Genomic DNA, 25,110 nt, shown 5'->3' on the forward strand with positions numbered 1-25,110 from the left:
ATAGAAGTTGTGCAACCTTTATTGTTATTGATGCCAAATCTTAGTAAGGGAACCCAATGTATAAAGCTGTTGAGGAGTTCCCACCATGGCACAGTGGGTAAGAATCTGAGTGCAGCGGCTTAGGTCACTGTGGATGTGTGGGCTTGATTCCCAGCCTGGTGTAGTGGGTTAAAGGATCTGGTGTTGCTGCAGCTGTAACTCAGATTCAGTCTCTGGCCTGGGAACTTCCATATGCCCTGGGTATGGTCATAAAATAAAGAAATAAAAAAAAAATAAAGACATGGAGAAAATAGAAACAAATTAAAATAGAAATGCAGGTGATTTAAATAAAGGAAAAAATAAGTTCCTTATATAAGCCGCTTCATAAGAAAAGTCCTAAATGAAGAGGTGGATCAGCCCTTAATCCTTTCATAGACAGTATGGAAGAAGGTAGTTCATTCTATCATTCTCTAGCTTATTTTCAGAGGTTATAAGGTTTTAAGTGGAAAAAAATGAATGGCAAATCCAGAATGGTAAACTTTTGTGAGGTTTTTGACTAAGGTATGTTTAGAATTCTCGTGAAGCTCTGTCATTGGAGATATGGATTCCAGTGAACTTAGATTTAATCGTTTATTCATTTTATTTAAAAAAAACCCTTTGAAAGAGTATTGAGTTTGAGAACTGTGGTCTTTTGGGTGCTGTGATGGGGATTTTTATCTGGGAGATTTGTTTCTCCAAAGCAGAGAAAGATAAGGATTGCTCTTTTCAGCCTGGTCTCTGTCTCTTCTCAATTTAATCTCAAGGGAATGTGGTAAAGGGAAATATCCTCTGATCCCATGTTCTAAGGACAAGAAACTAAGATAACCATTTAAAGCAATCAGGAGTAACCTAAGTGACACTGGGTCTTAACTCTTAGGACTTTAAGGCAGAAAAGGTGGGTATTCCCACCCTCCCAATTGTTTCCTCCCCTCAATGGTTTCACCTATGATAACCATAAGATTGGTTTTGAAATCTGTGAGTTTGATTTTCTTTTAGAAATAAGTTCTTTTTATCATTTTTATTAGATTACACATGTAAGTGATATCATATGGTAATCTCTAGGTTCATCCCTGTTGCTGCAAATGTAATTATTTCATTTTTGGGGGGCTAATATCTCATTGTGTACATATACCACATCTTCTTGATCCATTTTTCTGTCAATGGACATTTAAGTTGCTTCCATGTCTTGGCTATTGTAAATAGTGCTGCAGTGAACATTGGGGTGCATTTATCTTTTTGAATTACGGTTTTCTCTGGATATATGTCCGGGAGTAGGATTGGTGGATCATATAGTAGTTCTATGTTTAGTTTTTTAAGAAGCCTTCATACTGTCCTCTGTGTTGGTTGACCCAATTTACACTCCCACCAACAGTATAGGAGGGTTCCCCTTTTTCCACACCCTCTCCAGCATTTATTGTTTGTAGACTTTTTAATCATGGCCATTCTGACTGGTATGCGGTGATATCTCATTGTAATTTTGACTTGAATTTCTCTAATAATTAGTGGTGTTGAACATTTTTTCATGTGCTTTTTGACCATCTGTTTGTCTTTGAAGAAATGTCTGTTTAGAGTTTCTGCCCATTTTTTGATTTTTTTTTTTCTGATTGAGAGCTTTGTGAGATATTTGCTTATGTTAGAGCTTAATCCCTTGTCAGTTGCCTCATTTACAAATTTTTTTCTCCCATTCTATACATTGTCTTTTCATTTTTCTCTTTTATGATTTCCTTTGCTGTGCCAAAAGCTTTAAGTTTAATTAGGTCCCATTGGTTTATTTTTGTTTTAGTTTTCATTATTCTAGAAAGAAGATCAAATAAGATATTGCCACAATTTATGTCAAAGAGTGTTCTATGTTTTCCTTTTGGAGTTTTATAGTATCTGGCCTTATTTTTAGGTCTTTAACCCATTTTGAGTTTATTTGTGTGTATGGTGTTAGAGAGCATTCTATTTCATTCTTTCACATGTAGCTGTCTAGTTTTCCCAACACCAATTATTGAAGTGTCTTTCCTCCACTCTATGTTCTTGCCTCTTTTGTCATAAATTAGTCGACCAGAGGTGCTTGGGTTTATTTCTGGGCTTTCCATCCTGTTCCATTAATCTATATTTCTATTTTTGTGCCAGTACTATACTCTTTTGATGACTTTAGCTTTGAAGTATATTCTGAAGTCAGGAAGCCTGATTCCTCCAGTTCTGCTTTTCTTTGTCGAGATTGCTTTGGCTCTTCTGGGTGTTTTGTGTTTCCATATAAATTGTAAAATATTTTGTTCTGGTTCTGTGAAGAATGTCATTGCTAACTTATTAGGGATTGCATTGAAACTGTAAATTGCCTTTGGTAGTACAGTCATTTTGACAGTATTGATACTTCCAATCTAAGAACATGGTTTACTTTCCATCTGTTTGTGTCATCATTGATTTCTTTCATCAGTGTCTTATAGTTTTCAGAGTATAGACCTTTTTTCTCTTTAGGTAGGTTCATCCCTCAGTATTGTATTCTCTTTGATGCAATAGTAATTTGAATTGTTTCCTTAATTTCTCTTTCTGATCTTTCATTGTTAGTATGAAGAGCTGCAGTAGTCATATCAAATTTGACAGTGAAAAAGTCATACCTATCAAGCTTACATTTACTGAAAGACTAATCTCTTTATTTGAATCTTCTCCTTAATTCACTTTGAATTTCAAGAGTGTATCAAAAATAATGTTCATCAAGATGTCAGGAACTGAATATTTTTATGTTTGTTCATAATTAGTGCTTTGTGAGTAACTTGCACTGGAACTCAGGTTATAGGACAAGTGTTGGAAGGTCCAGGATGTTGGAGGCATGCTCCATTCCTCTCCCTCCCTTCTGGGGAGAAGGCTCAGAAGTCAGCTCAGAGCTGTGCTGGCTGCAGCAAGCTGCCTGCCCTTTTCTTTGTTCTTAGCTGACCTCAGACATTCAAACTGTTATTTTTATCAGCACTCTTAGTGAGGGGAAATAGAAACTCACCCCCTTTTACTGTAAGCCTGAGAAAAATGTGTGTCTACTGCTACTGCTGGATATTATTCCATCTCTCAATTCTATAAATTTCAATTACATCCTTACTGATATAAGGATATTCTGCCTGGTTGATATTCATCTTTTTGAATGTGATGCCTCTTTTTAATTAAATTAAATGAAGATTAAATGTCTCTGGTAGGCTTCCTTGTTCTTGTATCTCCTTCCTGAAATTCATATAGTGACCCCAGCTTTCTCTTTTTGTCTTTTTAGGGCCACACCTGTGGCATACGGAGGGTCCCAGGCTAGGGGTCAAATTGGAGCTGTTGCTGCCAGCCTGCGCCAGAGCCACAACAACGCCAGATCCGAGCCATGTCTGTGACCTACACCACAGCTTATAGCAATGCCAGAGCCTTAACCCACTGAGCGAGTCCAGGGATTGAACCTGCAACCTCATGGTTCCTAGTCTGATTTGTTTCTGCTGCACCATGGTGGAAACTCCAGCTTTCTTTTGAATGTATATATTTCTCCATCTTTTTACTTTTTTTTTTTTTTCTTTTTACACCTGTATCTGCAGCATATGGAAGTTCCCGGGCCAGGGGTCTAACTGGAGCTGTAGCTGCTGGCCCATGTCACAGCCACAGCAACATCGGATCTGAGCTGCATCCGGAACTGCAGCTTCTGGCAATGCCAGATCCTTAACCCCTTGAGAGGGGCCAGGGATCAAACCCACATCCTTATGGACGCTATGTCAGGTTCTTAACCTGCTGAGTCACAAAGAACTTCCATCCTTTTCCTTTTAAAACATTTTTATTTTTCATTAAATATAGTTGATTTTCAATGTTATCCTTTTACTTTTAACCTAAATCTTTATATTTAAAATGAGTTTCTTAAAGACAGTGTATAGTTGGGGCTTGTTTCATTATCCACTCTAAAAATTTCTTTTTATTAATGAATGTAGACTGGTCACATTTAAAGTAACTACAGATCTTTTCTTTTCTTTTTTTTTTTTTTGGTCTTTTGCCTTTTCTGTGGCATATGGATGTTCCCAGGCTAGGGGTCTAATCTGAGCTGTAGCCGCCAGCCTATGCCAGAGCCACAGCAGCATGGGATCCAAGCCGCGTCTGTGACCTACACCACAGCTCACGGCAACACTGGATCCTTAACCCACTGAGCAAGGCCAGGGATTGAACCCGCATCCTCATGGTTACTAGTCGGATTCGTTAACCACTGCGCCACAACAGTAACTCCACTACAGATCTTTCTTGACTTATGATGGATTTCCCCATCTTGAGTTGAAATGGATTCATAGCATTCCCATTGTGACTCAGAGGATTAAGAAGCCAACATAGTCTTCGTGAGGATGCAAGTTCAATCTCTGGCCTCGCTCAGTGGGTGAATTATCCTTTGTTGTGGCAAGCTCTGGCATAGGTAGCAGGTGCAGCTCATGTCTGGTGTTGCGGCGGCTGTGGCATAGGCATGCAGCTGCAGCTTTGATTCTGCCCCTAGCCTGGGAACTTCCATATGCTGCAAGTGTAGCTGTAAAAAGAAAAGAAAGGGAGGAAGGAAGAAAAAAGAAAGAAAGAAAGGAAGGAAGGAAGGAAGGAAGGAAGAAAGAAAGAAAGAAAGAAAGAAAGAAAGAAAGAAAGAAAAAATGCATTCACAACACTTAACCTACCAAACATCGTGGTGTATCCTAGCCTAATTTCAATATGCCCAGAAAACTTACAGTAACCTACACTTGGGCAAAATCATCTAACACAATGCCTGTTTTACAATAAAGTGTTAAATATCTCATGTAATTTATTGAATACTGTACTGAAAGTGTAAAGCAGCATGGTTGTGAGTGTATTCGTTGTTTGGCCTTGTGGTCACATGGGTGACTGGGAGGTGCACCTTTCTTTCATCACAAGAAGAATCAAATCGGGTATCACTAGCCTGGGAAAAGATCACATTTAAAGTTCTGGTTCTACTGAATACACATTGCTTTGGAGCCATTGTAAAACTGAAAAATCATAAGTCAAACCATTGTACATTGGAAATTATCTGTGTTAATATAGTTGGGTTAATAGCTATCAAATTTATAAGTGCTTTCTGCTTGTGCACATGTTGTTTCTTTTCTTCTTCTACTTTTTCTTCTTCTCCGGATTTATTTGAGCATCTTCTATTATTCCGTTTTATCTCTTCTTTAACATATCAATTGTACTTCTTTTAAACTATTTACACTGGTTACCATATAGTTTACATTACACATTTTAAATTAATGTAATCCAAATAATACTATACTGGAGTTCCCATTGTGGCTCAGTGAAAACAAATCTGACTAGTATCCATAAGGATGCAGGTTCAATCCCTGACCTTGCTCAGTGGGTCAAGGATCTGGCATTGCTGTGAGCTGTGGGATAGGTCAGACGTGGATCCAATTTGGCATTGCTGTGGCTGTAGTGTAGGCCAGTGGCTACAGCTCCAATTAGACCTCTAGCCTGGGAGCCTCAATATGCTGTGGATGTGCCCCTAAAAAGACAAAAAAAAAAAAAAAAAGACAAATAATACTATACTTTATCATGTGTTGTGCAAGTACCTTAGAATATTTCTACTTCTTTCCTCCATTCCTCCCATAGCCCTGATGTTACTCCTTTCACAGATCTGTGTTGTAATTACTGATGTATTTATTTTAAATACACAGTTATCTTCTAGATAAATTAAGAATAAGAAAAATAAAATGTTTCATTTTACCAACATTCATTCTTTCTCTGATGCTCTTTTTTATGTCAATTCAAACTCCTGACCTGTAGAACTTCTTTTAATATTTCTGGCAAGGCAGGTATGCCAGCAACAAATTCTCAGATTTTGTTTGTCTGAGAAAGTCACTATTTAACCTTCAATTTGAAGCATGATTCTGGATATTTAATTTCAGGTTGATGAATTTTTATATTTCAACACTTTAAACATTTTAATCTACTTTTTTTTTTCTTTATTTTTGGTTTTTAGGGCTGCTCCTGTGGCATATGGAAGTTCCCAGGCTAGGGGCTGAATCTGAGCTGCAGTTGCTGACCTACACCACAGCCACAGCCACAGCCATGCCAGTTCTGAGCTGCATCTGTGACTTACACTACAGCTCACAGTAATGCGGATCCTACAAGCCCAGGGATCAAACCCGCATCCTCATGGTTACTAATTGGATTCATTTCTGCTGTGCCTCAACAGAAACTCCAATCTCCTCTTTTCTTGATTGCATTTTTTTCCAATGAGAGTTCCACTGTAATTCTTACCTTTGTTCCATATAGGCAAACTGCTTTTTTCTCTCGGCTTCTTTTAAGATTGTCTCTCTTTGTCATTGTTTTGTTTTATTGGAATAGAATTGATGTATAATATTATGTTATTTCACCTGTGTAACAGAGTGAGTCAATATTTAAATATATTATGAAATGATCACCATGGTTAAGTCTAGTAACCATCTGTAGCCATATGAAGTTATTAAGTATTACTGACAATTTTCTGATGCTATAGATTATATCCCCATGACTTATTTTATAACTGAAATTTCAGGAGTTCCTGGTCATGGCTCAGTGGTTAACAAACCCGACTAGTAGTTCAGGTTCGATTCCTGGACTTGCTCAGTGGCTTAAGGATCCAGCGTTGCTGTGAGGTGTGGTGTAGGCTGCAGACGGGGCTCGGATTTGCGTCGCTGTGGCTGTGGAATAGGCTGGCAGCTGTAGCTCCAATTCGCCTCCCAGCCTGGGAACCTCAATATGCTGTAGGTGTGGCCCTAAAAAGCAAAAAAAAAAAAAAAAAAAGAAAGTTTGTACCTCTTAATTCTTTTCACCTATTTCTCTCATCTCGCACATACCCTCCGTCCTAGAAACTGCCTGTTCTCTGTATCTGTGAGTCTGTTTTCATTTTGTTTTGTTTGTTCCTTTGTTTTGCCTTTTAGAGTTCACATGTGAGATCACACAGTATTTGTCTTTCTTGGACATATTTTGTAATACCCTCTATATCCATAAGTGTCATAAATGCAAAGATTTTGTTCTTTTTTACCGTTGAGTAATATTCCATTGTGTATATACATACATATTTTTATACATACATACATTATTTATCCATTCATCTATTGATGGACACTTGGTCACAAATCTTTTATCTTTTAAAAGTCTTAGGAGTTCCCGTCGTGGCTCAGTGGTTAATGAATCCAACTAGGAACCATGAGGTTGTGGGTTTGATCCCTGGCCTTGCTCAGTGGGTTGAGGATCCGGTGTTGTCATGAGCTGTGGTGTAGATTGCAGACGCGGCTCTGATCCCACATTGCTGTGGCTCTGGCATAGGCTGGCAGCTACAGCTCTGATTAGACCCCTAGCCTGGGAACCTATATATCCCGCAGATGTGGCCTTAGAAGTGGCAAAAAGACAATAAAATAAAATAAAAGTCTTAGTTTTTTTTTTTTTTTTTGCATGCCTGTGGCGTGTGGAATTTCCTGGGCTAGGGATAGAATCTGTGCCACAGTAGTGACCCAAGCAGCTGCAGTGACAAGGCTGGATTCTTAATCCACTGTGCCACAAGAGAACTTCTAAAAGGCTTAAGTTTTATGTTTTACATTAATATCTATGATATTTTTTGTTAATATGAGGTACGGATTGAGTTTGTTGTTTTTATGTTTGTTTTTAGAATAAATGCATAATTTGTTGTTTTTATGTTTGTTTTTAGAATAAATGCATAATTATTCCTGCCTCATTGTTTGTAAAGCCTATAATTTCTTCATTAATATGCCTTTGCATTTTTGTTAAGGTCAATTAACTTGATGTATTGTAGATCTTGATGTATGTAGATGTATATAGATAGAAATTATGTATTATAGAAATTATGAATCTTTTGTAACAGTTGCTTGTTTTGACTGTTGTTGTGTTATAGTAACTGCTGAAGTCAGGTAATGTGAGTTTTCCAAGTCTGTTCCTTTAAAATATTGTTTTGGCTATTTTTGTTCTTTTGGGTTTCCACATAAATTTAGAATCAACTTTCTGTAAATAATTGTGCTTAGAATTTAATGCAATTGCATGGAGTATATACATCAGTTTAGACGGAGTGAGCATCTCAATAATATTCATCTTTAAATTCATGAACACCGTTTACCTTTCCATTTATATAGATATTCTTTAATCTCTTTCCTTGTTTTTTTTTTTTTTAATAATCCACAGTGTCCAGATCTTGCACATATTTTATTAGGTTTATACTTAAGTTTCCATTATTTTTGGAGCTATTATAAATGGTACAAATTTTGAAAAATTTAGATTTACAATTGTTCACTGCTAATGAACAGAAATAATATTGATCTTATAGTCTCCGAATTGCCGAGGGTGTTTGAGTCCAGATAGGATTATTTTTTAGACTTGTTAGGATTTTAATGCACTTATGTCCTTTTATAATAGAAATAACCTTATTTTTTTCTTGGCAACATTCCTACCATTTATTTATTTTTATTGTTTTATAGGACTCCATATGACTTCTGGTTCAATGTCAAAAAGCAGTAATAAGAGAGGAAATTCTCATGCTGTTTCCAGATTTAGACATTTTAGACTCACTCTTTATCTTTAAATGTGAAGTTAGCTGTAGATTTTTTTTTTTTGGGTAGGTAATCTTTGTTAGGTTCAGGAAATTACCTTCCCTTCTATTTGTAGTTTTTGAAAATGGTTTTTCTGCATTGTTTGGACAATCACTTAATTTTACTACTTTACTCTTTTAATATGGAGAATTATATTTTTTATTCAACTATTAAACTGACATTGCGTTCCTAAGATAAAACTTACTTTTCATGATGCATTTTTGTTTTTACATATTCCTGAGTTCAATTTGCTAAAACTTTAAAAAAAGTTTTGCATATATGTATATGAAAATTTTTGATCTTCAGTTGTCTTGTAAATTATTTTGTATGGTTTTGGCATTAGGGGTAATGCTTATTTTATAGAATGAACTGTAAAATTTCCTTGTTTTAAAGTTTTTCAGCTTGTGTAGAATTACTATTAGATCTTTTATAAATATTTGGTAGATTTTAATAATAGAACTATCTGGGTTCCCATTTTTAAAAATTAATTAATTAATTTTTTTCTTTTTGCCTTTTCTGGGGCCACTCCTGAGGCATATGGAGGTTCCCAGGCTAGGGGTCTAATCGGAGCTGTAGCTGCCGGCCTATGCCAAAGCCACAGCAACGCGACCTACACCATAGCTCACCGCAACGCCGGATCCTTAACCCACTGAGCAAGGCCAGGGATCGAACCTGCAACCTCATGGTCCCTAGTCGGATTCATTAGCCACTGAGCCATGATGGGAACTCCCAATTTTTTTTTTTTGTAAGAAGGTTTTAAACTGAAGATTAAATTATTTTATAGCTATAAGACCATTCTATTTATCTACTTCTTCTAAGGTGAATTTTGGCATTTTTCGTCTTTCAACAAATTTAGTCTTCATGGGTTGTCAAATTTATTAGTATAATTTGTTCACAATGTTCCCTCATATTTCTGATATTTGTCTGGCTAGATAATTATTGCTTTTAATAATCTCAAAAACACATCTTTAGATTAACTGATCTTCTGTTTCTTGTTTTTAATTTTTTGCTGTTGTCATTATCATTCTATTTTTCCATTTAACTTGTGTTTTTTGTTGGATTTGGTTTTAACTTGATGTTCCTTTGCAGTTTCATAAGATGAAAGTTTAGGTCTGATTTGAAATCTCTCTTCATTTCTAAGGTAGGCACTTAGATGCCATATAGTGTCTTGTAAGCCTATATTTTGATATGTTGTGTTTATATTTTCATTCATGTTGAAATATTTTCTTATTTTTATTTCTCTATCTTTTTTAAAATAAAGTTTTACTATTTTTTCTGATAAAAACTTTCTTGATATTATTCATGCACTGTATGATACTCACATTTAGTTTGTAAAATCCAATAATTTTTAGTTTTTTCACAGAGCTGTACAATCATACCACAACCAATTTTGCAACATTTTCATCATCCCCTAGAGAAATCTCATTCACTGTAGCTATTACTCCTCAACTCCCTTTCTCCCAGTTCTCTGAAAACATTCATCTCTTTCATGACTCTATAGATTTGAATGTTCTTGATATTTCATATAATGAAATAATGCAATATGTGGTCTTTTGTGATTGGCTTCTTTCACTTAGCATATTATTTTCAAGTTCATCCATAGTGAGCCTGACATTAGCTTAGATTTTAAGGTAACTTTTAAAGGTACTTTGTTCTCTTTTATTTATAGAATAATATTTCACTGTATGGATATTTACATTTGTTTATCCATTTATCAGCTGATGGACATTTACATTTTTCTGCTTCCTATACATATTTTGGTGGATATTTTTCTCTTAGGCTTATACCTAGGTAAGGAAGACATATGGTAGTTTTATTTTCACATTTTTGAGGAACTGCTAGATTGCTTTCCCAAGTGGCTGTACCATTTGACATTCCAACCAGTAGTACATGACTCTTCAATTTCTTTCTTTCTTTCTTTCTTTCTTTCTTTCTTTCTTTCTTTCTTTCTTTCTTTCTTTCTTTCTTTCTTTCTTTCTTTCCTTCCTTCCTTCCTTCCTTCCTTCCTTCCTTCCTTCCTTCTTTCTTTCCTTCTTTCCTTCTTTCCTTCCTTCTTTCTTTCTTTCTTTCTTTCCTTCCTTCCGTCCTTCCTTCCTTCCTTCCTTCCTTCCTTCCTTCCTTCCTTCTTTCTTTCTTGGCTGCACCTGTGGCATATGGAGGTTCCCAGGATGGGGGTCGAATCAGAGCTACAGCTGCCGGCCTACATCACAGCCACAGCAACACCAGATCCAAGCCATGTCTTCGACCTACACCACAGCTCATGGCAACACTGGATCCTTAGCCCACTGAGCGAGGCCAGGGATTGAACCCGCAACCTCATGGTTCTTAATCGGATTCGTTTCCTCTGTGCCACGGCAGGAACTCCGACTTTTTAATTTCTTTACTTCCTCTCAACATTTAGTATTATCTGTCTCCTTTTTTGTACCATCCCAGTGTGTATGAGATCATATTTTGCTTTGGTTTTGATTTGTATTTCCCTGTTTCATATTTCATATGTTTGTGGGCTATTCGTATATACTATTTGGAGAAATGTTTATTATAATAATTTGTGCATTTAAAATTTGGATTTTTAAAAAAGTTATTGAATGGAAAAGTGGTTTATACATTCTGGGTACTAGGTCCATATAAAATTTATGATTTGCACATATTTCTTTCATTCTCTGTGTTGTTTTTTTCACTTTCTTTTTTTTTTTTTTTTTAAATTGTGAGATGTCTCTCTTTTTTTTTGTTTGTTTGTCTTTAGTCTTTTTAGGGCCATACCAGTGGCATATGGAGGTTCCCAGGCTAGGGATCAAATGGGAGCTGTAGCCGCCGGCCTACGCCACAACCACAGCTCACGGCAACGCCGGATCCTTAACCCACTGAGCGAGGCCAGGGATCGAACCCACAACCTCATCGTTGCTAGTCAGGTTCGTTAACCACCGAGCCATGATGGGGACTCCCTTGTATTTTTCACTTTCTTAATGAAGTCTTTTGGAGGCACTTCTTACATTGAGCAGTTTGAACAGTGGAAGGGCCTGGCACTTTCTGACTAACAAGGGAATCCTATTAAGTATGGCATGATGTTGTTTTCCCTTTAGTTCACAAAGCAGTGTGTATGCAAATATTATGTATACATATTTTCATATACACATATTTATACCATAGTTTTCATATGTTAAAGTGGTTGGGTTAATTTGAAGCTTAAAATAAATTTAATTAAAAGTAACAACATATTCTATAGCTAAATTGAATGAGTACACGTTCCTTTTACAAACATCTTTCACAAACTTTTTGACTGTGGCGGACAGGGTTGGTCCTACCCAGAAGATATTCCTCTCCTTCCTAAAGCCAAAACTTTCATTCATAATAGTGGCTGCAAATGGGAGATGATCATCTGTTCAGTAATTCCTGGAACTAGGTTGGCCATGTGCAAATAATCCTAAATAAAGAAGTAAAAATAGAGGTCATCTATTCACTTCTGGAGAAGATTTACTTCATGATATTAAGAGAGATTTGTGATAAGAGGTCTTTTCCCTTGTTCTCTTCCTTTCTATGGTGGGAATAGTTGTCTGTAGATGTGCTCCTTGGAGCTATGGATGTGATTTCATGACCATAAGGTGAACATCTTGAGGAATAGTGACAATGATCTGAACACAGATGAAATGGAAGTCTTGTGTCCTTCAGAATGTTTGCTTGCTGACCCAATCCTAGGACAGGTACTTCCAGATTTATTACTACGTAATAAAAATAATGGCTTATTTTAAATGAATTCCTAACTAAGAATTCTGTATTCTGTAACATGAAGCAAGAAAACTTTTTAATTGATAACATGGAGTTACATTTCTGAGATATGAGAAAGTGTATTATCTTAACAGATGAATATTTGGGGGGATATATATTTTCAGTAAACACTGAAACCACAGCTCACGGCAACGCCGGATCCTTAACCCACTGAGCGAGGCCAGGGTCGAACCCACATATGATAAAAGGAGAGTATATGCAGATTTAAACTGAAATTTAAAATGTATTCTTTAGTTCACCTGGAAAGTGCTACTATTTTTCATTATACTCTTGTGTTCTGTGAAATGCAGACATTCCTCAACTTTTTTCATATGTGTTGAGAAAAGTAAGAGTCTGCACAATGCTTCATGTGCTCAAAACACTTAAATATATTCCAAAAAGTAATTTCATGATTTTCCAAATCAAGTTCAACTCTCACTTGATTTCTTTTTAAATTTTATCCAAAACTTAATCATAATTTGGTTACTTTTATTACAAAGTTTCAATATGTTTTATTATTTTAGTTGAGCTGTGGATAACTGAGGATCATTGAAAGTTCTTAAATTAAAGCAGATCTGTGCTTTCAAAGCTTATTCTAATAGCTGTGTATATGGCTAAGTAAGAGAGTATGTGGGAAAAGCTAGAATAAAAATTGGAGTCATTACAATTCAGCGGTATAGTTCAGTTAAAACCTAAATAGTACCTGGACTTGTTTGATGCCTGAGGGATAAGGATGGAAGTCAGTGTGGCTGTATACTCTAATGCTTAGTATGTGAGAAGCGTGAAAAATATTCTGAAGGTTTTCAATAGAGAGCAATGCAGTTTACAGCATTGTTTATGGAGTGCCTACCATGTACTGAGTACTATGCATAATATCACAAGAGAAGTAGTAAACAAGACAAAAGAGATGTTTGTCCTCGCAGAACTTATAACTTACAAGGGATGGTAGGAATTAAAAGGAAAAATGTTAGATAAGTATTATGATGGAGCACCTCCCAGAAGTTTTTTTTTTTTTTTTTTGCCATTTCTTGGGCTGCTCCCATGGCATATGGAGGTTCCCAGGCTAGCGGTCGAATCGGAGCTGTAGCCGCCGGCCTACACCAGAGCCACAGCAATGTGGGATCCGAGCTGTGTCTGCGACCTACACCACAGCTCACAGCAACGCCGGATCTTTATCCCACTGAGCAAGGCCAGGGGTCAGACCTGCAACCTCATGGTTCCTAGTTGGATTCGTTAACCACTGTGCTACGACGGGAACTCCCTCCTGGAAGTTTTGAGAAGATAATGACAGCTGACATTGTTTGTCTATATACCATGTGCCAAGTACCATTGTAACCATTTTATGTACATTTTTTTCCATTTAATCATTAAGACAACCCTGTGAAAGAGATGCTACTGTTATTATCACTATTTTAGAAATTGTGGGGAGTTCTCTGATGGCCTAGCGGGTTGAGGCTCCTGCGTTCTCACCGCTGTGGCTCTGGTTGCTGCTGGGCGGCGTAGGTTCAATCCCTGGCCCAGGAATTCCCACATACTGCCTGTGTGGCAAAAAAGAAAAAAAAAAATACAAAAAAAAAAACAAAACAAAACAAGAGAGAACTTGAAATAAACGTTGCAACTCTCATTAAAAAAAAAAAAAAAAAAGAAATTGTGGACCTGAGGTGTGGAGAGTTCAGTACCATGCCCAAGTTAGTAAGCATGGGGTTAGGATTCAAACCCATACCATTCAACTCTATAGTACTCACTCCCTTCTATAATGAGAAGGAATTGAAAACCTCAGCTAACGAAATACTACATTTAGGGGTCCAGTTGGATTTTCAGGTAGAAATTTCCAGTGGAGGTTTAAATGTAAAAATTTTAGAAGGGATAAAGGCATTACATATTTTTTTCCCCCAGATAACTCTGGAGAGAAAAAAACTGAAATGAGTTACTAGAGTCTTTGAAAAATTTCAGGTAAAGATTTGAAGAAATCTGTAAGTAGACTCTGGTAATTTTCCATTTAGGGCTGGAAAATACAGAGAAAGAATATATACAAAGATTTCTCTTAAGAGATGAAGATATTAGGAAGATGGGAGTTTATTTTTGCCTCTACCTTAGAGGATGTACAGTCCCTTGAGTGACATGTAAACTGGATTAAAATATTGGTCCCTAAAGAATTAAAGAGAGAACTGATCCAGGGTGGAAATAGCAACTCCCTTATTTCATGTTACATGTAGACTCTATTCCGTAGGGGAGACACTGAACAAGCTTCTGCCCTGTTTATAAACAAGCGTGTTGTATCATGAAACTCACATTCAATCTTCTATGTCTTATCAAGTGGAAAACCTGGTAATAATGCTGTTTATTTTTCCCTGCTGCTTGAGAATGGGATCCAGAGAGATCAGAGAGTGTTCAGAAATTAGGAGACTCAGAAAGTGCAATATCTCAGTCACAAAGAATTTCCCTGGGCAGACAGTCTCCTGCTTAACCTCTCTGAGGCTTTGGTCCCATAGGATTTGGGTATAGGCAATCTTCTTGGTTCTCACCCCAGCAGGTCTAATCTTCATTAGAGGTTAGCAGACCCCAGGTAGCTGAGGTCTCTGACTCCACTTTTATTGGTGAGGAGAGGGCTTAGGGAGTGAAGAAATGGTGAGGTGAGAGAAGGACTTTCTGTCCTGGTCTGTCCCTCTCTCTTACCCCTTAGTTTTGCCCAGCAGCCATGTTTGCATATTGCAGCACTGCCTTCCCTCTGTGGGCTAAGTCTGTGATGCTCTTTGTTTTCTTGAGCTTATCAAGACTTGACTATGTGGAATTCCATGCCATTCCCAGTCATGATAATGATAGGGGCAGATGCTATGGGTCCAGGCTGGGCTAGTCTCAGCCATGCCCAGTCTACACACCCTCTTGTAGGGGGAGCTGTTGTGAGAAGAGCTGAGTTGACCTCTAATGTAACCCTTTTCTCCTGTGTCCCCAGATCCTCTTAGAGAAGCATGGCTCCTGGAAATGGTTCATTTGTGACTGACTTCATTCTGGTGGGCTTAACGGACCATCCAGCTCTCCAACTTCCTTTGTTCTTGCTGTTCCTAGCAATGTATATGGTCACTGTGCTGGGAAATTTTGGCTTGATCACAGTAATTGGGCTGAATTCACACCTGCACACCCCCATGTACTTCTTCCTCCTCAACTTGTCCTTCATAGATCTCTGCTATTCTTCAGTGTTTACACCAGAAATGCTCACACATTTCTTATCAGAGAAGAAGATTATCTCTTACCTGGGGTGCATGACTCAGCTCTACTTTTTCTGTTTTTTCGGTATTTCTGAAGCGTATGTGCTGACTTCAATGGCGTATGATCGCTATGTGGCCATCTGTAACCCCCTGTTGTATAACATTGCCATGTCCCCCAAAGTGTGTTCCAGCCTTATGCTTGCTTGCTACTTGATGGCACTTTCTGGTGCCATGGCTCACACTGGATGCATGCTGAGACTGACCTTCTGTGACGCAAATACCATCAACCATTACTTCTGTGACATCCTTCCTCTGCTCCAGCTCTCTTGCACAAGTACCTACATCAATGAAATGGTAGTTTTTATTACGGCAAGCATCAACATCATTGTGCCCAGTCTCACCATCTTTGTCTCTTATGGGCTCATCCTGTCCAACATCCTTCGCATCAGCTCCATGGAGAGCAGGTCCAAAGCCTTCAGCACCTGCAGTTCCCACATAATTGCAATTTCTCTGTTCTTTGCATCGGGGGCAATTATGTACCTCCAACCATCATCTTCTGGGTCTATGGATAAGGGGAAAATCTCTTCTGTCTTTTATACCAATGTGGTTCCCATGGTGAATCCCTTAATCTACAGTTTGCGGAACAAAGATGTTAAATTTGCTCTGCAAAAAACCCTGAGGAGAAGATTCTGGTTTTGATTAGAATCTGTGTCTGTGGGTGTTGTCAGTGGGTAGGAGATTCAACGTGTTTATTGATAATATTTTTAGTGGCAGTCTTCTTACCTTATTTCTTTCTCCTCTTGGTGAAGGAATTTTGGGTCTTTTCTCCAGCCATTTCCAATTTATTAGTGTACATCTTTTTTCACTCTGTCCATTTTCCTTTCTTTTTCCATCCTATGTCTTTTTACGAAAAACATTAAGAAGTAAGCTCATGTTTATTTTTAAGTTATCCTTATGAATTTTCCCTTTTTTCACTTGGAAAAGCAGAAATGGTTCTGCTAATGATTAGTAAAGTAACACATTTGGCTTTTTAGCGTCATTAGTAAAGTGACTCATTTGGCTTTTTAAAATCATTTTGGGTGATCAGTAAAGTAATATCTTGTGCATTGGGGGGTTTCTGAAATGCCGCTGGGGCCTTTGGAAGCATGAATGAGATAAGCTGTTTCTCCACTTCTCCTTCTCCCTGCAGTTGTCAGGAATATGACTCCTTTCAATGCCTGTGTCTCTCAGTTATAGCAGATTCCATAAAGACTCTCCTCAAACATACCCCACTTTCAAGTTGTGAATATGATGCATTTACAAGCTCCTTTACATTTACCTCAGAGATTACATATTCCTCTCAACATTAGAAGTGGCACATTTGGTGTTCCATACATATTTATTATATGGAAAGAATACTGAAAGTCAGAGAGGTTAATGATTTAGTCAAAGTCACACAGGTTCCTTATGAAAAAGTGTAGAATGCACGCTTAGCCTTCTGATTTCAGGTCTACTACTCTTTCTAGTATACTTTCTGTCTACTTCATTTAAGTTTTCTTTTAAGAACTAGAAGGTATGAGCAAACTTTTCTTTGAAAGCAGACTTTATGTAAAAAATAGTGTGAAATGAAATGTTTTCAGGGTCTTGTAATTCAGAGAAGAGGGTGTGGGAGGAAAAATTTCCCATGAGCGTGTCCTAGCCCACCATGCAAAGAGACACAGTCAGTACATAAGAGGTCCCTCAGGGGATGAACAGTGAGATTTAGAAAGTGCATTTCCTTCTGAATTTGTATCATGTTCAGGAGAGTATTGTCAGTACCTTCCACTGTTCATAAGGCCTTGATTAACCTTTATTATATGCAATGATTCCACATTAACAGTGGTTTGGGGAACCAATTTGTGGAGAACTAGGTAGAGAGAGGACAACCTCTTAAGGAGATAAACTAGTGGTTGGTAATTGAAACTCAAATTAAGATGAATGAATGGAACGTAAAGTGATGAAAGAAGAAAGCACTTATTGTGACTCTGTTCTTTCTGGAGGCTTTAGAAATCTTATGCATGTCACAGGATTTCTCAGGATAGAATAAAACTGACGTTATTCCATTGTTAGAGTTAAATGGACAAAACCAGTGGATCTGGGAACCAAAAAAAAATTCCTCCTGTTTTGTTGGTTTCTGTATGCAACTCTCATAGAGATTTTTAAAGAATTAAAATATAGTTAATTTACAGTATGTCACAAATGGAGTTTTTAAACTACCAAATGCTCAACTTGCACTTGAGAGAGCAATGTTAATTTGAAAGCATATGTGGTGAGTAAGTTCATTTTTACAATGTCTTTTTTAGAAAAGTATGTTGGGTTATTTTTCTTTGGAGAAGATAGGCAAAGAGATGACCACCCACTTGAAAATCCTTACCATGATGTGAAGCAAGAATTTAAACATGTTCTAATATCACTACCATAACATTCCCTATTTTACTGTTTTTTTAATCTCCATTCACTGTTTAGGTTTTTGAAATTTATCATAGCCAGATTGTTGGCTCTCTTGTTTGATTTTAGCTGCTCATTGCTAAATGCTTGACTTGCGGTTTTATTTATTTATTAATTTGTATCTTTTGTCTTTTTAGGGCCCCACTCCTGGCACATGGAGGTTCCCAGGCTAGGGGTCTAATTGGAGCTGTTGCCGCAGGCCTATGCCAGAGCCACAGCAGTGCCAGATCCAAGTTGAGTCTGCCACCTGCAGCACAGCTCCAGGCAACACCGGATCCTTAACCCACTGAGCGAGGCCAGGGATGGAACCTGCAACCTCATGGTTCCTAGTCTGATTTGTTTCCGCTGCCCCCGACAGGAATTCCACTTCTGGTTTTAAATGTCGGCTCATATTCCATCCCCTGACCCAATATTAATATGCTTCATGTTCACTTAACGAGTTCATTTATATGAAATAATTGAGGCATTCCTGTTGCTGCTCAGTTATTTATGAATCTGACTAGGAACCATGAGGTTGCAGGTTCATCTTTTATTTAATGCGAGTCAATATACAAATGAAACCTCTTTTGATCTCAGACAAATCTCATTCTTTAAAATCAGGTTTCATTCTTTTGGATGATTTTGCAACAATTATCAGAAAGCCATGTGCATACGAATTGTAAAAGGTTAAGGCTGGCCAGGTTCCAGGAGGGGCAACTTACATTTATAATCAGTGCATTTAAATGCTTTAGAGCTCTATGGACTTCTTTCAAAAGGGAGGGATATGCCAGAGAAAACAGGTCCGTTGTTTTCCATGAACAGCATGGAATAGCCATGTGTAGATTTTGGTTCTATTTATCAGTTGAAATGGGATGAAAGAAGGTGTCCCCAAGCTGAGAATCAAACAGGGAAGCCATGGGTCTGGCACTTGCTTGCATGTTTGCAGGACAGAGCTGTTTCTAAGTCAGTGAGAAAGCTTTGGTTTTCTAGGCCTGACAGAAATGGTCCTCTGAGTTTAGGACCAGAATGTCCCCTGACTACATCCTGAATTGGTTTGATGTAAACTTCCTCTAAGGGAGCCACTGTGACTGCTCAGGGTCAGGCTTGGAATGCACAGGAAGAGAGTGCCCTGTGGTTAAGACCTGAGGAAAACTGGAAGTAACAGCGGTTCTGATTTCTATATCCCTTCAATTCCTGACCCCCCACTTACAGCAACCCACTGTACATTCCACTTTGTGCTGTTTCCTGACATACACACACACAGACACACAGGAGTGTCTTCAAGTCTTGTATTTTATGAGGTCACTGCCTATCATCAGCTGCATGGCACACAACCCACTTTTCATCTTTGCAGACACATTCAGATCCGTGGCTCCGGGCTCCAGTGCCTGAGGGCCAAGGCTAAGAAGGAAGTACTTGTTGAATCCAGCCAGAGGGAATGGTTGTTGAAGTGGTCATCCATTGAATTAGGTATCAACTAGAGCAGCAAACAACACTCCCATTTTGTGCCCATATTTGATGATGTGTGCAATGGGCTGTATGTCTGAACTGAGAGAAAGTCACAAAGGTAGTTTTTGTCATTAGGGCGTAGTGGAGTTGCGTGCTGCCCATGGACACTTTCTCATCAGTCTTATGTACTCAAAATTGTTCCTGAAATTTGATTATGATGAATTGAAATCCATATTGAGGACAGACAATATTCTTCCCAAGTCTGATACAGCTGATTTTTCTTTCAAGAACAGGGACATTTCACTGATATTTAGCCTGGCACCAGATGAAGTAGTTGCTTTATATGCGGGGTTTGTTGTCCAAATCATGCACCTTTACATGTTAAAGGTTCACTCAGCATTGGCCAGCTTTCCATTCTGAGGCACGATTCCCCCTCTCCTGGGTGAGTGGAAGGCAGATGGAATCCCCTGGGCTCTTTACGTCTCTCTGTGACGTAAAATGTAATAGACCCACGTTAGACATTAATGTAGAGAACGCACAGTGTGTTCTGATGGCTCTTAGAGGTGGTGTTGCCTTTTTCCCAGTCCTATCGCCTCTGCAAGGCTATGTGTTCCTCAGGAGAGAACTTGAGGAGATTGAGGAAGGGGATCCTGGTTACCATTCCACAGATAATGAAGCTAAAGCTCAGAGATGTTGATGGCTTTTTCTAAATTACAGTTGAGAAGTGGTACGGCTGAGACCAGGACTTGGGTATTCCGATTCTCAATAGCAGGTTTAAAAACCTTATACTGAATGTACCAGTGAAACATGGACAGTGGTTTTAGTGCATGAAATGCTTCTGGATACAAAAATAGGTGCAAACATTAGAAATTAAGAAAAATATCTGTAGCGTATCCTTCGCATTTCATTGATAGGTATTGCTTAATTTAGAATATTAGGGTGGTCTCCAACAGGCATTGTTACTCACAGGCGCTTGCTCAGTGCCAGAGTCAGCAGTAAGTTCTTCCTTTCAAGACCTTTTTGAACCTTCAGGTCAGTGATATTGACAAGCACTGGTGTGATTAGCGCATTCTGCTTGCTGTTCCCCTCTTCTTGCATAACATTCATTTCCCAGACAGACATTCTCGCAGTGAGACGTAGCAGGTGACTGAGTTCTAGACATGATGGACATAATTCCAGGGCTGTGGTGTGCCCTTTGCACATCCTCTCTGTGCTGATCACATGACCTTGAGGCCCTACTTTAGTGATGAAGCCATGAAGGAAAAGCTGAGAGGATGGCAGCAGAGGCAGGGTAGAGGATGGTAGCATGGAAAAAGCTGACATTAAGTAGGGGCATACATAGGGCTGTGGGGTATTGGCAATAATCTACTTACAAAACTACCCGGTGATTATAAGCTGTCCATTTTATAATACATTTTTGAAGTGTGTGTTTTCTAGGCTTTCACATATGTATTTTTGCTAAGTTTCACCATAAAATAAGGTTACAAACCTTTCCTTAACGTAAACATCAAACTAATCGGTAAGCCAAGATTGAAAATAACAATCCAAATATATGGGATCAGCTGTCTTAGTACAGATCAGCTCCCACAGGGTAATCATCAAGATTGAGTGATATGTACAACGTGGTCCAGACCCGTCCAGGGTAGAGATAATCCTTTTACCAGATTCAGTGAAGAATTTCCACCAGTGTCTGTGGGTGGAAGAATGTCAGTGAACAAGCTCAAATGGTGTATTTGTAGTAGATGTGAAACCTTATATGTAATTTAATGGTACAGGAAAGGCAAGTTAAGTCTTTTTCCCTCTTACATAAATTTATTGTCTTTCACTTTCTCCACGAAGTCTCTCCGTACAGACCTTCTTCAGGCATTTTTCAATTGAAATATGAACAATATCATGTTAGCTTCAGATGTATAGCCTGGTATGTATATCACAGTGCTTTGACATTTAAATACATTATGAGGAGGGAACGGGATGGACTGCGAGTTTTGGGTTAGTAGATGCAAACGGTTAACTTTAGAATGGATGGGCAGTGAGGGCCTAGGAACTTCCGGATACTGTAGGCAGGGGCAAAAAAAGTAAATAAATAAGGAAATAAAAAATTAGAAATTGCAGAGTCATTATAACTCTGCAGGTATAGTTCAGTTAAAACCTAAAAAGGACCTGAGATTGTATAGTGCCTGAGAGAAAAGGATGGAAGTCATTGTGGCTGCAGACTAACGTTTAGCACTTGAGAGATGTGAAAACTATTTGAAGGTTTTCAACAGAGAACACTATAATTTACAGAATTATGTATTGTGTAGTAAGAGATGTTTGTCTTTATAGAACTTAACAGTTTATAAGGGATCCTATGAAATAAAGTGAAAATAACTCTTAACATTTTATGATGGAAGACCTCTTGGAAGTTTTGAGAAGATAAATCATGCTGACAGCTGACTTTGGCTGAGTGTGTATCATGTGCCAAGTCCTGTTCTAACAGTTTTGTGTACTGTTTTTCATTTACTCATAAAGGCAACCCAATGAAGGAGATGCTATTGTTCTCATCACTCTTTTAGAAATTGTGAATCTGAGGCATGGAGAGTTCAAGGACCATGCCCCTGTTAGTAAGCATGGGGTTAGGATTCAAAGCCATGCAGTCCAACTCTACAGCCCCCCTCTTTTCTGTAATGAGAAGGACCCGATGACCTCACTTAAGGAAATATGACATTTGGGATGCAACTGGACTGTCATCTAGAAATTTCCAATAGGTGTTTCAATGTAATAACTGTGAAAGGGAGAAAAAGTTAAATTATTTTTGTGAGGTAAATGATAAGGGACAAAAACTGAGTTACTAGAGTCTTGGCACAACTTAACGTTATGCTTTTAAGAAACCAATAGGTAGACTGTGGAAGTTTTCCCTTTAGGACATTGGAAGACACTGAGAAAGAACCTAAGCACTAGATTTCCTTAAGAGATGAGATAATAGGAAGATGGGAGTTAATTTTTGCCTCTACCTTGGGAATGGACAGTCCCTGAAGTGACATGTAGACTGGATTACAAGATTGAGTCCCTAAGGAAGCAAACAGAGAACTTGGCTCATGGTGTAAATATAATCCCCTTACTTCTCTTATACACGTAAACCCTAGTGCCTGGTGGAGAGGCTGAGCAAGATTCTACCCTGAGTCCATTCAATTGTGTTCGGTCCATAAACGCACATTCAGTCTTCTGTGTCTTATCAAGTGGCAAAGCTGGTGACAATGCGATTTATTGATTATTTTTCCTTGCTGCTTGAGAAGACTCAGAGTCATAATCTGACATTAATATGTGTAGTTCAGAAAGATTCCAGGGTATATCTGAAATGAAGCCTGGGTTGCATCCTCTTAGCATCAAAGGAACCACTGCCCCTGAAGGTGGAACTTCCTTTCCAGGACCACAGGGCAAACACCAAGGATAAGACGGCTCGAAGGTTGCTGACTTAAGGACAGTGAGTTTCTGAATACGGCTGATATTACCATCCTTCTGATTTTGAGATGGAAGACCAGGGATGTGAGATCTGCCCGTTTCTTTCCCACTTTGTGCAGTCCTGAGGTTAAAGTGCCACTGTCGGGAGAATGTGTACTGGGGAGATCGGAGGGTGTTGCGAGATGAGGAGGCTCAGAAAGTACAGTATCTCAGTCAGTAAGTTCCCCCTCTGTGGGCAGACTCTCAGGCTCCCACATGGGGCAGTAAATAAATTTCTCTGAGCTTTTGGTGCCATAGATTTTGTTTAGAGGCACTGTTCTTGGTTCTCACCCCAGCAGGTCTAATCTGCATTAGAGGCCAGCCCCAGGCAGCTGGGGTCTCTGCCTACAGTTTTCCCGGTGAGGAGAGGGCTTAAGGGAGTGAAGAACAGGTTTCTGTCCTGGCCTGTCCCTCTCTCTTACCCCTTAGTTTTGCCCAGCAGCCATGTTTGCATATTGCAGCACTGCCTTCCCTCTGTGGGCTAAGTCTGTGATGCTCTTTGTTTACTTGAGCTTATCAAGACTTGAGTAAGGGAAAGTCCTTGGCATTCCCAGTCATGATACTGAGAAAGGCAGATGCTGTGGGTCCAGGCTGGGCTAGTCTCAGCCATGCCCAGTCTATACGCCCTCTTGTAGGGGGAGCTGTTGTGAGGAGAGCTGAGTTGATCTCTAATGTAACCCTTTTCTCCTGTGTCCCCAGATCCTCTTAGAGAAGAATGGCTCCTGGAAATGGTTCATTTGTGACTGACTTCATTCTGGTGGGCTTAACGGACCATCCAGCTCTCCAACTTCCTTTGTTCTTGCTGTTCCTAGCAATGTATATGGTCACTGTGCTGGGAAATTTTGGCTTGATCACAGTAATTGGGCTGAATTCACACCTGCACACCCCCATGTACTTTTTCCTCTTCAACTTGTCCTTCATAGATCTCTGCTATTCTTCAGTGTTTACACCAGAAATGCTCACACATTTCTTATCAGAGAAGAAGATTATCTCTTACCTGGGGTGCATGACTCAGCTCTTCTTTTTCTGTTTTTTAATTCTTTCTGAATGCTATGTGCTGACTGCAATGGCGTACGATCGGTATGTGGCCATCTGTAACCCCCTGTTGTATAACATTGCCATGTCCCCCAAAGTGTGTTCCAGCCTTATGCTTGCTTGCTACTTGATGGCATTTTCTGTTTCCATGGCTCACACTGGATGCATGCTGAGACTGACCTTCTGTGATGCAAATACCATCAACCACTACTTATGTGACGTCCTCCCTCTGCTCCAGCTCTCTTGCACAAGTACCTACATCAATGAAATTGTACTCTTCATTGCGTCATGCATCAACATCATTGTGCCCAGTCTCACCATCTTTGTCTCTTATGGGCTCATCCTGTCCAACATCCTTCGCATCAGCTCCATGGAGAGCAGGTCCAAAGCCTTCAGCACCTGCAGTTCCCACATAATTGCAATTTCTCTGTTCTTTGGATCGGGGACAATTATGTATCTCCAACCATCATCTTCTGGGTCTATGGATAAGGGGAAAATCTCTTCTGTCTTTTATACCAATGTGGTTCCCATGATGAATCCCTTAATCTACAGTTTGCGGAACAAAGATGTTAAATTTGCTCTGCAAAAAACCCTGAGGAGAAGATTCCGGTTTTGATAGAATCTGTTTCTGTGGGTGTTGTCATTGGATAGGAGATTCAATGTGTTTATTGATAATATTTTTAGTGGCAGTCTTCTTACCTTATTTCTTTCTTCCCTTGGTGAAGGAAGTTTGAGCCTTTCTCTAGCTGTTTACAATTTTTTAGAGTTGGTCTCTTTATTAATCTCTATTTTCCATCATGTTTCTTATTTAGAAACACCTTAAGGAGTTCCCGTTGTGGCGCAGTGGTTAACGAATCTGACTAGTTACCATGAGGTTGCGGGTTCCATCCCTGTGCTTGCTCACTGGGTTAAGGATCCGGTGTTGCAGTGAGCTGTGGTGTAGGTTGTAGACCCGGCTTGGATCCCCTGTTGCTGTTGCTGTGGCTCTGGCATAGACCCGAGGCTACAGGTCCGATTCGACCCCTATCCTGGGACCCTCCATATGCTGCAGGAGCAGTCCTAGAAAAGGCAATAAGACAAAAAAAAAAAAAAATGTAGAAACACCTTAAGAATTAAGCTCATGTCTGTTTATTTTTAAATTATCATTATGTATTTTC

At 38.9% G+C, this 25,110-nt stretch overlaps 2 protein-coding genes across 2 annotated transcripts; both read left to right on the forward strand.

Moving 5' to 3' along the window:
* The first annotated feature begins 15,253 nt into the window (after positions 1-15,253).
* Positions 15,254-16,246, forward strand: LOC146399903 (olfactory receptor 8B3-like). The gene has a single exon (XM_003129967.4). The coding sequence runs from the start codon at positions 15,311-15,313 to the stop codon at positions 16,244-16,246; it is 936 nt and encodes a 311-aa protein (XP_003130015.2). The 5' UTR covers positions 15,254-15,310.
* Positions 16,247-23,576: 7,330 nt separating this feature from the next.
* Positions 23,577-24,569, forward strand: LOC100511524 (olfactory receptor 8B3-like). Its single transcript, XM_084978239.1, has one exon. It carries the CDS (start codon positions 23,634-23,636, stop codon positions 24,567-24,569), a length of 936 nt encoding a protein of 311 aa, XP_084834365.1. The 5' UTR covers positions 23,577-23,633.
* The last annotated feature ends 541 nt before the right edge of the window (positions 24,570-25,110 follow it).

The sequence above is a fragment of the Sus scrofa genome, chromosome 9, assembly GCF_054392235.1.
Source record: "Sus scrofa isolate SSC_HxYL_T2T_F1_AM1 chromosome 9, Sscrofa_HxYL_maternal_Yorkshire_Landrace_v2.0, whole genome shotgun sequence".
Lineage (NCBI taxonomy): Eukaryota > Metazoa > Chordata > Mammalia > Artiodactyla > Suidae > Sus > Sus scrofa.

Bases quoted from the DNA above. Each gene is read 5' to 3' on its own strand.
- LOC146399903 (XM_003129967.4), top strand. From the start codon at position 15,311: ATGGCTCCTGGAAATGGTTCATTTGTGACTGACTTCATTCTGGTGGGC.
- LOC100511524 (XM_084978239.1), top strand. From the start codon at position 23,634: ATGGCTCCTGGAAATGGTTCATTTGTGACTGACTTCATTCTGGTGGGC.